This window comes from Lygodium microphyllum, chromosome 14 (assembly GCF_053477565.2).
Source record: "Lygodium microphyllum isolate KBCC chromosome 14, Lygodium_microphyllum_v1.1.10, whole genome shotgun sequence".
NCBI classification, from domain to species: domain Eukaryota; kingdom Viridiplantae; phylum Streptophyta; class Polypodiopsida; order Schizaeales; family Lygodiaceae; genus Lygodium; species Lygodium microphyllum.
In genome coordinates this window covers 88,283,620-88,297,353 of record NC_141148.1, presented here as the reverse complement: position 1 = coordinate 88,297,353, position 13,734 = coordinate 88,283,620, and the positions used below count along the sequence as shown (strand labels likewise).

The following is a 13,734-nucleotide window of genomic DNA, read 5'->3' as shown; positions in this document are numbered from 1 at the left end:
AGCTTATAAAACGGCTATAGGCCAAATGCCTTTTAGGCTGACTTATGGAACGGAGGCCATTCTGCCCTTAGAGTTTTCTGTCCCTAGCTTAAGGATAGCAATGCAAGAGCGCTGGGAGGGAAGAGATGCTTGGACAAATCACTTGGTAGAGCTAGAACGTCTCACGGAAACCCAGCTCTTGGCCACCCATGCACTGATTTGTGAGAAAGCACGGAGGAAAATGTGGTTTGACAAGCATGTCAAACAACGTGACTTTGATTAAGGGGATCTCGTTCTACTATACTCTGTAGGGTCACAAACAGAAAATGAAATTCCGTGGACTGGGACCTTTCCGAGTACGTGCAATTAGTCAAACGGGAAACATTGAATTAGAGGCACTCGAAGGCGAAGGAATCGGCTTTTTCAATGGCAGCCGCATAAAAAAATACTATCCTCCTTCCCACCCATTGCATGAGCCACCTATGTTGGAAGCCCCTGTCAACGTCTGCATGGCTACTATTACGGAAATAACAGATCAAGATGAAAAAGCAGTGGCACCCGCCTACTTACGAATCACCGTTACTGCGGAAAAGACCTATTCTTTTGATGCTTTGATTGATGAAGGTGCCGATTACAATATCTTGACGCATGACCATTGGACACGCATTGGTCAACCTAAACTGCAGCCCACCAATGCCAAACTCACCCCATTTGGGGACAATGCTTACACGCTCTTAGGGAAATGCAAAGTGGTCATTTCTATCGAGTCTGAACATATACCAGCTTTCTTTCACATGTTGCCTAACACAAAAGGGGCTGGTAATATGTCATTATTAGGTCGTACTTTTAAGAAGCAGACGAATTGTAATGTGGATTATAATCTAGATCGCATCCATCTTGCTATAGGCAATGTGCGCATAGTGACGACTTTCAACAAGGGCTGTTCTGACCCTTTCAACATCGTGAAGCCACTGGTAGAGATCACTACGACCGCACTTACGCTCAAGTCTATACAGAAGGACACTAAGGTCTCACGTCAAGCTATAGACCCTAGACCCAAACCCACCAAGACTGCTCACAAGGCCAAGGAGTCTAAGCTTATATGGGTGCCAAAGCGGCAAAGACCACCTCCGGGTAGACCACCCAAACGTGCTTCTAAATGCCAAAACAATCAGTCATCACGGCCTAAGAGGCAATTTGGATGCTATCAACGTAGGCACACAACCACGCCGCGATGGATCCCCAAAGATCTCTTGCGAGCGCAAGGCTACTATGAAGGCAACCCCTGGATTTGGGTGCCTAAGAATGGCAAGTCTAAAGGCTCATCTCCAAGCAACCTCACTCCAGTGAGAGAGGCTTGCAAACATAGTGCCCGAGCCGTAGTTAGCAAACCACTACCGGCTGTGACTAATAAGTCCCAGCTAATTTATCGACCAAAGCAATCGCTAAAAGCCTCAAGCTTACCTCACTCAAACGAGTTGAATACTTCTGTGACTGTGCGCTCAGAACCCAGCACAACTTCCATGCCACCAGAGCTTCCTACATCACTTCAAAGTGCTTCGAAGTGCAAAGCCACACCCATGACACCTACAATGGAGTCATTGCTGTCTAGCTCAATTGCACCATCACCACCAGCAGGTCTTAGACCTTCCTATGCAGTACGATCTTTCCTTTCCTCAGCTAAAGACCTTGTTGAAACTTCGGGAGATGACCTTATAACTTGCATTAAGGTGTTAGACCACACTTTCACCACATTTGCTAGGAGTTATGAGCGGTTGGACCTAGGTCTTCTTGATGAACCACTTGCTTCCGATGTTCGTGCATTACCATGCACTTGGGAGGAATACGAGTTTATGACCATCAAATTCCCCAAGATTGCTGCTGAACTAATAGCAAATGAAGAAAATTCAAAGGAGCAAGCTATTCTCAGGTGACTAATCACCTCATACCATAAGCCTCCTCGTTCTGCTCCCGAATAAAAATTACATGAGCTCATGCAACTTGCAAGCTCAAATCCCTCGTTCTTACAGCAGTGGTTCATTTTGCGGACCCAATGGGAAAAGAAAGGCTGTCGTATCATGACAAATGTTGAACAAAGGAGGGCAATCAAGACCATTGAGTACGATCCTACTTATGTGGCACCTCTTTCGTTTAGAGTTTTGGCCATTACCCAGAACCAACACTTAGATGACCAGGTCCTAGCCCATCCTTACATTGACCAATTCCTTACGACAGAAGAACTGCACGTTGCAAGCCGCCTTAATACCGAAGATATTTTTCACGATGTCTTGACCTATATCTCCCAAGTTTCTGTACAACCATGTGAACTTGATCGTCACGCTCAACTTGAGTACAACCCTGCATTTTATGAGTGGCTGGCCGGAACACCCCATCACAATCACCTTTGATATTCTCACCACTTCATTCAATCTTAGGAAGGATTTTCATCTTTCCGAGGGGGATGAATAAGGCTAAGAAGGCATAAATAATTGTTGAAAGGTTGAACTCAGTGATCAAAAATACAAAATAAAAAATAAAAAAATAAAAATAAAAATAAAAATTAGTTAGCAAAAATTTTCAAGTTCTTTGCATTCTTGTTTTGCGCATTTTTCATGCTTAGCTTTATTTAGCAATGTTTTCCTTTTCCACTTGTGATAAATGAAAAGTATTTTTGCTGGGCAAGAATCCAAGATGGCTCATCAAGATCGTACTCATAATCTTCCCTTCACGGAAGAAGAAAGGCAAAAATATATGCTGAATCTGCAAATTCAAGCTTACGGACGACTGAATTTCCGAACTGTCCACAACCTATCCAGGGTCGTGGAAATGGAGGAAGCAGCTAAGCAGGTCATAGAAAAGTGCAATATGACCAAGTATGTGGAGAAGGCGGAGCAAAATGTGGATCATGCAAGGTGTGTTGAGTTCTTACAAACTTTCGACTCTGCCTCCAAGAGTGCCACGGTGACTGTGGGAAGGGGGGCTACTGCTAGGCAAGTCAGGGTACCCTTAAGCAAGGAACTAGTAGAAAAGGCACTGGTCCTGGAATCAAGGGCCGTAAAGAGACCAAAAAGGGATGTCTTTGCCATACTAAAAATGGACAAGGGCCAACAACGGAGTCAATATCCAGGACATCCCTGATGACGAAATCCGCATGTGTGCTAAAGTCATGCACACCCTCTTCTCCAGCCATCGATACACTGCCTATATGGGCAGAATAAATGTGCCTGTGCTGGAAAGCCTCGCGGCCAATGCACTAGAAGAGATCGACTGGAATGATTATGTAAGACACACAATCGAGAAGGCTGCCGTAGCGCTTGATCTGGGAAGCCAACCTGCTAGAGGTGAATCCCCAGCAGCAAAAGACAAGAAGAAGGCCGCCTCCAAAGCATCATTCATTGGATATGGAGGTGTACTAACCGCCCTAATTGAAGAAGAAGTAAAGGAGGCAAGAGCAGCAAAGGAGGAGCAGGAGAGACCACCACCCTCACCACACAACGAAGAATCCTCTAGCTCTGACGAGGAAACAGAAACTGACGAGAATAGTGATGAAGAAGAAAAGCAAGAAGAACAGCGCCAGCAGCAGCAAAGAGAGCAACGCACTAAGCGCTTCCAACAGCAAAGGGAAGAAGAAAGGAGGAAGAAAGAGAAAGAATAACTGCAAAAAGCGCAAAGAGTGTCAAGAGCCCAGGACACAGAGAGGAAAAGAAAAGAAAAAGAGGATGCACAGAGAGTGGAAGAGGAGTCTAGAAAGGCAGAAGAGGAGAGGAAAAGAAGGGCTGAGGAGGAGGAAGAAGCCTTAAGGAAGAAGGAACAAGAAGATATAGAACTTGCAATTCGCCTATCTATGGAACAACATCAACGACAAAGAAAGCAAACCCCGCCCCAGGAGGATGAGAACTTGGACACGAGCTTGAATGTGCCAGATCCCATCCCGCTGCCGGTCTTGCAGAGGGCAAGGGCAAGGAGGCCATCACGCCTATCCCTACCAGTTTTGTGCCAACTAGCCTTGATGCTTCCGTAATAACCATCCCCGCCCCAAGAACTTCACCAAAGGTCGATGAGAGCAATATGGTCACATGGTTGCAGTTCCTGGTGGAAAGGGAGTTAGCAAGAGAAGCTAGCGTAGCAGCCCTAGTGTCAGGAGTGAAGAGGGTAGCCACGGCTAATGTGGAGCCAATCCCAAAGCTTAAAAGACAGAAAACAGAAGCTACTACCACCGCCACCACCATGTCCCATCCCCCACCTCCAGCAGGCTAGTACGATGAGTACGTTAAAGAGCTACTCTCGCAACTAGAAAAGCCCAAGGAAGGAAAGAGAACTACCATGGAAGAGTTGGCAATAGAGCGAGAATCAAGAGCCACTCTCCAACTGGAGAAAACTAAACAGATAGCAGAGTATCAAAAGGAGATTGCTGTGCTAAAGGAGGAAGCCAGCAATAGAGATGCAGAAGAAACAAAAACACTAAAGGAACATGATGCTGCCTGGGAGGGAAGAAGAAAAATCCTAATGGATCGCCTCAACGGAGAGAGGTAGACCACTGCTCACTTGTGGCGCAAGAACGACCAACTCACTGCAGTCAACCAAGAGGCACAAAACCAGCTTGAGAAGATCAAACAGGAGACTGCAGAGCTAGAAAAGCTAAGAGAAGAGGAGGTGCAAAGAATGCAGGTGCAGTTGAATCAGCTCAGTGCGCAAATTGCCAATGAAGACCAGGAGCAGTCCCGCCTACACCGCAAGCTCGAAGACCAAGAGCAACGACTCATGGCTATGACCCTCCATCAGGGGGAGTGCCTGGAAGATATGGAGAAGAGAGCGAAGGAATGGGCTGACCACAACGAAAGGAGGATACGAGACCTGGCACGCCAATTGGTCAAAGCAAAAGGAAATAGAGTGTTGGTTAAAAATCAGGCACAGGTTGCCCAGCTCTCTATGATGGCCCAGCAGCACACTTTCCTCAACACGCTGCTTCACTCCACCAAAACAGAAGAAAACGAGGCCAATGATCAACTAGGCCTGCACGTACCACTGCAACTAGGAGGCCCGCCACAGAGTCTGGAGGAGCAAAGAAAATACCTTACACAGGTAGGCCTGACGGTGCAAGAAATTGACGAACTTGGTTTCATAGAAGAGAAGGTGCAAGAAGAAGTGCAAGCAGAAGGGGGTGGACCAGAGTTTGATCTGGGACCTCAGGAGGAGGACTACGTCCCACCACCCTCTCCTTCACGACAAGATGAAGTGCAACCCACTGACACATCTGCTGAGGGGAAAGAAGCCCTGGCTAAGCGCAGAAGAGAAATGGTGGAGAAGGCAAGGAAGAAGCTGAACATTAGACCTGTCCCAAGGCAACATGCTCCTCTCCCACCGCGCCCTGAGGACCTCCCCGCTAGATTCCATATAGACCTAATCATCTGGGAACAGCAAGAATGTGCCCGCAACCCCTTCGACTTGAGCTTCGAGCTTCCCACTAAACTAAATAGAGTAATGCCCATTGAGGTTGTAAACGATGTAATCGCTATGGGTGTAAGGCTCAAAGACAAGTGGCTAGCGGAGCGAGAGACCAACCCAACTGCTTGGGGAATTGAGGACCGCGAATTTTGGCATGATAAAGTCTTCCAAGTGCCTAGATCGGTGGAGGGCTACAATTGCCAACCCACCTGGAGAAGACGCATTTTTTATGTCAACCTTGACGCTTGGATGGCGTTTCGTAACACCCTTCCTTCTGAGAGAAACGACCCCACACTCATGCCATATCCTCGAAGGGTGGGCGTGGATTTTAATCTGTCCATCCACGGCAGGTTTAACTTCCCTATCATCTATAACGCTAATAGCACCTTCGATAAAGATGCCATTGTATTTACCCTCAATTTGTACAGTTCCATAGATAGATTCCTTAGTGAGTCCACATCCTGTCCTGACCCCGCCTTCATAACAACCTGTAATTATCTTAGACTAATTAGGATCCTAATCTACCAAGAGCCTGCACCTCAAGAATGCCACCTTCCACCCCTTTACTTCAACCCCAATGCCATAGATAGCAGCACCATGACTCGCCTCATGATGCGCGCTACTCTTCTGCCATCCTTCTGTATTGTACTGCTTGAGGATATGAGCGATAATAAATTCACACAATGCAACCACCCTTTCCTTTCCACCACCACTCTCAAGACCCACCTCAATCTCAAGGGCTACATGCTGAGCCGCAGATTCCTTAACAAAGTCCCTCGGCCTCCATCATCCCCTACCTGCCATTCGGATGACGAGGATTAAACTCCCATCATGCCCTTGTATCACATGCATCTATGTATAACCTCTTCAAAAAAAAAAAAAAAAGCCACAAGGCAACAAAAGAAAAGGTGAACTGGAAAGAAGAGACAACAACAAAGAATAGCAAAGCCAAGGGATGAATCTACTATTAAGCAAAGATAAGAGAAAGAAGAATTCACATGATGAGCTTGCAACTTCCCTTTGCCTTGTTGTGCACCACAGTCACTACATCTAGGGTTCTCTCTAGCCCCTTCCCCACTTCACACTTAGGGCACATCAAAGGCAGGACTTTCAGACCTGTCACCCTAAGATTTGCACCGCACCTCCAACGACACACGAACTGGGTCCTCAAGTGTGGGACATTACCAAGGGCTTGCCCAAGGTTAGACCCATCTCCTAGTTCCACTGCCACGGGCACCATGCACTACATGGTGAGGCAGACACACCCCTTAGGGAGTGCAAAACTTTTCTTGCAGGTTATGTTAGTATTTCAAGAACTAGCTACTCAGCTAAAGAAGATCATCCATGGCATCCTTTAATGACCAAAACTTTTTCCATGTGTCAGACATGACACCATTGCTGCTGTTTCAAGAGCTTTTCTGCACTTTGGGGACATTATTGATGAATTTTATGATAATCCTTGGATTTTAACATGGCCTATTATCGACACTACCCATGAGTCCTTTGCAAATTTTATGTGTAAGATCCTTTTTATAGAAGGGAGCATCGATTCATCTTAATGAGAATAAGAAATGGTTTAGTTAGTCCTTTTATTAGCTTTGGGAACTTGAAAGCAGAACGTCTTGCTGAGACAAAAAACAATTCATTAAAGAATTTTTCACTAGTCTGTAGTGGCTGAAATGAATATCTCAGAATTGTCTAAATTGACCACAAGGATAACTATGCCTTAAACATTGAAAGGTCCTCCCAAATTTCCAAGGATTAAGCCTAAATGATTGATAAAGGCTTTAGGCATTAAGCCTTTGTGCTGATGCCATATTTGATGGCATGCAAGCTGTAGTAAAGCTTATAGCCTTGAAAATTTAAAGCCACGCATCCGATTCTCATAAGGCTTTTGAGCCTTTGCATTCAAGCCATACTAAGGCTTAAGCCTTAAGTGTTTATGTCTACAAGATACAAGTTAACAACCTAATCATGTTGTGGCACATCATTATTCCCATCCAAGTTGGCTCAAAAGGTTTAGGCCTTGTTAAATTACCAATCTTTCCACATGCCTAACGTCTAATGCAAAGCAACCTAGCCACCTTGCCTTTGATGACCTATTTCTATGCCACTTTGTAGCGTGAACAACCTACAACATGAGTATCCCTAATTGTGACTAAAGGATCTACTTCTTGACCATTGTCTAGCCCACATAAAGACTACAATCAGAAGGACACCTGGTGATTGTCTTATAGTGCAATGCAAGCATAATACCTTCAAATATTGCATGATTAACCACCTTGAGCTACACACACACGCTCTAGAGCCTTCATTGAGTTCCTTACCTAGTCTTAGAGTCACCATTTAGAGCATAACAAGAAGTATCAATGAGTTAGAGCCCAAGCAAGTGGCCTAATGAGGAAAAGTGTTGGAATGATTTTGAGTGGTTCACCTAGATGAGCTTAGGTACACTCAAATAGAATTCTTGGAGTTGATCACACACCTAACCAAGGAGTGAAAAAGGGCCAAACTCGGTTCACCATCCTAAACAATGCCAAGCACAACAACTTCGACACATTGAAATATATATTTCATTGATAGGTGTTCCAAAGCAGGGTACATAGATAACTTGATTGTCAGGCTCATGAACATCATAGTCAAAAGAACAAGGAAGAGATCCAAGATCGTCACCCATGTTAGGAGCCCTAGAAGAGAATCCCGACATTTAAGCATCTAAGTGAGAAGGTAGTCTCTACTATGTTTATCAATGGAATATGGAATGAGAAGCTACATAAAGCCCCATCACGAGTAACTCAAGTCTGCAAAGGGATGTGCTAGCAAGGGTCCTTGAGGAAGAAATGCAGGTGGATGACTTACTAAAGGAAATAAGCTCAAAAGCCATTCAACTAGCAAGTGCCACCTCTAATTATGGTGAGATAACTAGTATTCATGGTGAATGATCTATCCTTAATGCTTAGGGAAAAGGGAAGAGTACTTACCGATAATAGGAAACAGCAGACCTAAAACTAGAAGGATAAGCTCCAAGAGATAATCTGAAGACCTACGTGATCTCATGTGCAATCCATCCATTATGAGGAAAACCACCTTCCAACTAAATGCCTTGACCCTAGGCTATGCACTTGCACAAAGTGCAGTAGGCATGGACACTAAGCAATACATTGCTACTTGCCAAGGAGATTGCCTTATCAGCATCCCCACATGTTGCCATTCTATCCTAGGAGCATGCAATTCAATTTTGGGAGAGGGGCTCGGGGCTCCACTAACCTTGCCAACACCTAATGAGCAAAGATGGACAGCCCCCCCTAGGGTTGATATTAATCCAACAGGAATACCTAGACCACTTGGGCCCATCATAACCCATCCACTGAGTGATGCCCTTGTAAACTTTGTGGAAGAACCATTGGATGAGGAGACATAGAGGGTAATCTAGTCTTGATGGATAATGGACTAGTGAGGGCAAGGGACGAGGTAGAAGTCTAGGAGGAATCCAAAGCCAAAGAGCCACTCACTTGTTGGACATGTGGTCCAATCCAAGACATATTTTATCACGATGTCCTAAGAAAGAGTAAGCTAACAAGGATAAAGTAGATTTGAGATGCCCTAAATGAGGTGTCACACACTTGTATGCTAACTACCCTAGGTAGAAACCTGCTACTAGCTCGACAATTGGGCAATTTGTGCCACTAGGACTCTTTAGTATTGAAATACTAGATGGTGATGCCACCCCAATTCCCTTAAGTGTCATGACATGAAATCAAGCCAAACATGTTGGCATTTCATTACATGGACCTAGCAACTTGAATGCAACATCCATAGAAAGGAAATTTTGAAAAAGGAAAAATGATAGAAATGAAGCCAAACTTATGCTCAAAATAGATAGTGACACCACACTCACCAAAGGGAAGCATGTTACCGATGTAGAAGCCAAAACATCTGCTCCAAAAATGAGAGAGAAAGGGATGCACAAGTTAGAGAGTATCCTAACCCCAAACAACAACTGGAGATTGTGAATAAAGTTAGGGATTAGGTAAGAGAGGTAGAGGCACACCTAAAGGTTCACAAAACCAATCATTGAGGACGAGATCAACGAACTCTCAAGTGTGAGTCTACCTGGTTTTCCTATATATATGGGGCTAGCTTCTATGAAAAATGGTGGTCAGAGTTTGCAGAGGCAACATGTTGCTGCACATGCATGAACAGTTCAAGGAATTGAAGTTGAAAGTCTTGCAAATAGGCAAGGGACATGGAGATCATGCCCAAGAACCTAATGCAAGGTACTAATTCTCTGCTCTTATGATTAAGCATTGCTTCTTTGTGCTCATGATTTGTGCATGAAATAATGAATTCAAAATAAATTAGAATCCATTTGCTGATCGAGGCATACTTAACCAAATGTGTTTGGTGATCAAAACACCTAGAAAAAAAACCTAGGAAGGCACAGAGAATAGGTAGCTCAAACATGATGTAAGACAAAGAAGTGAAAGACTATAATGCACTCAGAAAGATTGTGGAAAAGTATATTAAGTCCATCCATTTATATTCGCAATGGTAAAGGCCATGCATAGCTCAACGGAGTTGCTACTAGAGATACACACCATGGCAACAATAGCATGAGACATGTGCTCCAACTTGGAGAGATTTCATTAGATACTGGTATGAAACCGAATGATGCCTACCATTGCAAAGTGTAGTGGTCTATCAGGGATCTTGATGCTTTCATTTGGAGCGATTTGTTTATGGGTACAAGGTCATTCGTATGTCATTTATCCATGCTGGCTACTTTATCTTGAATTGAACCAAAAAGAAAGTCCATGTGTGTAGGGGGAGAGAGAGGATAAAGTAGTAGCTGATATGGACAAATGAAATGTGGATCGGCCTATACCCACAAAAGAATTGCACTAAAGAAAAACAATGAGATCCCTAATAGATCACTATGCTCTACAATAGCAAGTAGCATTCGATTTCATGTTGGAAGCCAATGAAGTATCTATAGGTCACATCCCACATCTCGCACTGCCATTGCCATGGCATGCATCTTGGGTAGCAACTCCATTGAGCTGTGCATAGGATTTGCTACAAATATAAATAGATGAATCCAATCTATGTTGTGATATTTTCGAACGCATTAGAGTCTTTCACTTTTTCATCTTGCATCAAGTTTGAGTTGTTTGTTCTTTGTGCCTTCCCAAGTTTGCTTCTGGGTGCCTCAACTAGCAAACACATTTGGTTAAGTATGCCTTGATCAAAAAACGGATTCTAGTTTTTTTTTAATTCATGTTTTCATGCACAAATCATAAGCATAGAGGATTAGCACTTAATCATAAGAGCAAAGAATCAATGCCTTGCATCATGTTCTTAGGCATGATCTCCACTTTTTCAATTGTTTGCATGACTTTTAGCTTCAATTCCTCGAACTATTGATGCATGTGCAATAGTATGTTGCCCTTGCAAACTTTGACCACTAGTTTTGTGGACATTCATCACAGTTACTTGTTGTTGAATGCTGCCATTGATCCCTTGGAAGCTATCTTCTTGCCAAATGTGGTTGGATATGGCATTTCCACCTTGAGATTGATGGGCCAAAAATTTCCTCACCACTTTGAAACTAACTTTGCAACATAAATTTTTTATTTCCTCCTTGCGAATGTTGAGAGCTCAATTGAGAGATTCTATGCCTTACATTGGTTTAATTTGGCTATCTTGATTCCGCCACATTTTGTCAATGTGAGTAGGGTGTGGCCTATGGTCTTGAGGGTCTTGGATTGCAGACGAAGCCTGTGACTACGTCTGATCTGCAGGGTGGTTTTCTTGGCCATGCATAGTCTTTAGGCTTGGTCTACTTGTTCTTGGATTGCTGCTCAGAACTCCATGCCATTCTACGACTAAGGATCAATGTAAACGAGGTGCAGATTCTTTGTGCTTCTGATTTTTGCATGCATTGTGTGCTTTGTCATGACTTATGCCCTCTTCTATGTAGGTCTTAATGTAGCCAATCTCGAATGATTGCATCCTTCTTTTCTAGTTTGCAGATCATCGAAATTAGAGTGCTTTGATATTGATTATGCTTGAATTTGATTTATTTATTTTTAGTTGCAGACACCTTCAATGCACGTTATTTATAATGCTCTCCTTCTTCCATTCCCTCTTCTTTGTAGGAAATTGCAAGGCCGATTGTCGAAAATCAATGCTTGTACTTCATTGCCCAATCATCTCCAAGTATAAACCTATCTTGCATTGTGAATATTCAATGAATAATTTCAATTTATTTTAGCTTGATTCAATTTGTCTTGTGGATGCAATTGATTTGGTTTTATGGATGCAATTATGGTGCATGTGCTTCTCATCCTTGTTCTTTTATTATATGGCACTATAGGTTTCATTTGTATCGGTTTATTATGCAGCAATTTACATTCATTCTATTTACATTGAGTAGTTGCATGCATGATATGGATTTAGGTTTCATTCATATTTTTGCTTCATTTTTATTGTACAATGTACTTTGAGTTTTTTGGTGAGAAGAGGGAGGTTCCATCCATGTTTATGTTAATGCTATGAGATTTATGTATTCATGATAGATAATGTGGGTATTCAATGATGTTCATGGTAATCATTGTTGATAATGTTCTAGCATTTATCTTGTGTGGCAAATGCTCTCAAACTTCATGTATTTTATCTTTCATGTTGCTTCATCATTGCTATTTTGGGATCCACACCAAAAATGGTTGGATTTTCAAGTGCAGTGGGTATTGATATAGGGCAAACAACTCCCTATGAGGATGTAAATGATGATGTACTTGTGGAAGGTGCCACAAAAATGAGAGAGAAGGAGAAAGTAGCAAAAGACATTGGGCTAAAGGGCTAGAAGGTCAAGGAAACATTGAAAACAAAGAAATAGAACCCAAAGTTGACTTTTTCACCTTTGATAGGAGAGTGGTTGTAGGAAATGTGCAAAAGGATGTGAGGCATTGAACAAGAGTGAATAGTTTTTAAGAGAAAATTTTTCAAAATAAAGCAAGATGGAGAGATAGACAGATTGCAAGTTCTTACTAACATGCAATTACAAGTAGATGAGTTGTTATGAAGACCTCCAACATCATAGTGAAAAGGTAAATTATTGGCATCCTTTTTTCCTAAAGTATACATGCATATGTTTTTGGATGCTTTTCTTATTTCATTGTAAATAACACATATTGATTTGTGGCATAAAGAGGGAGGCAGTCATTAGGAGAAATATGAACTCTCTTTTTTGCCCCTTAAGGAGTGAATAAATGAATATAGGCCTAACCAATGAGAGAGTTGGGATTCCAAATTCATATAACATGAATCTTCTAGCCATATCTTGGCCCAAATCTTCCCTCAACAATAAAATAAGGAAAAATGTGGAAAATACAATATTGTCACTTCTTGGAAGTTTGTGACTCGAATTTTCATTTTCTTATTTTTTTATGTTTGACTTTTCATTTCTCCCCTTTTTAGTTTCCCCCTCTTTCTTAGGCGGAACTCAAATTTATCATATCTCTTTCCCTGCTTCTTTCTCCCTTTTTTAGTTTCCCTCTCTTTCTTAGGCGGAACTCAAATTTATCATATCTCTTTCCCCGCTTCTTTCCTGACGAAATTTTACAACCTCATTGTTGCTTGCCCTATCTGTAACCCTGTGAAATTTTATTTCCTCTACACAAACACAAAGTGAGTTTCACATATTTTATGAGAGCAAAGCTTGTTCTACCAAAGCCTTAAGATTTTCTTCACAAAAATTTATAGGTATATTGTTCTCTTCCATGGATGTTCTATGGTAAAGTTTTAACTTGTTTGGACAAAACATGTGTAAGTTATGTGTATTCTCTGACATGTAATTTCTTTTGTTTTGGTACTCTAGGAGTCTCTTACAGTCAAGAATAATGATCTTTTGAACACTCAACTTCTTCTTCAACATCTTAGGGTTTCCTTGTAAACAAAGTTAGAGGTATGTTGTCTTGTTTTTTTGCTACTCCATAGTTAAAATTTATCTTGTTTGGACAAAATGTATGCAAGTTATATGCATATTGAGCTTTCCTTTGTTTTTTTACTCCAAGAATCTCCAAGGGCGGAGAACAATGATTTTTTAAAAACTCAACTTCTTCAACATCTTCGGGCTTCTTTGCAAAGAGAGCCACATGTATATTACCATTTTTTAATGTTGCTCTATGGTTAAGTTTCAACTCATTTGGACAAAGTCTATGTAAGTTATATGTATACTTTGATCCAAGATTTCTTTTGTTTTTGTACTCTACGAATTTGTCAGTGAAGGTAATAGTCTTGTTATAAGTC

The 13,734-nt window shown here is 42.3% G+C and overlaps 1 protein-coding gene across 1 annotated transcript in view; it reads left to right on the top strand.

Moving 5' to 3' along the window:
- LOC148025824 (uncharacterized) overlaps positions 1 to 13,393 on the top strand; it is a 96,046-nt gene extending 82,653 nt beyond the window's left edge. Inside the window, exons 5-6 of the mRNA XM_087693063.1 lie at positions 11,583 to 11,643; positions 13,304 to 13,393. Of these exons, the coding sequence (XP_087549189.1) occupies positions 11,583 to 11,643; positions 13,304 to 13,378 (136 nt within the window). The 3' untranslated portion in view covers positions 13,379 to 13,393. The remainder of the gene's footprint in view (positions 1 to 11,582; positions 11,644 to 13,303) is intronic.
- Positions 13,394 to 13,734: the final 341 nt, after the last annotated feature.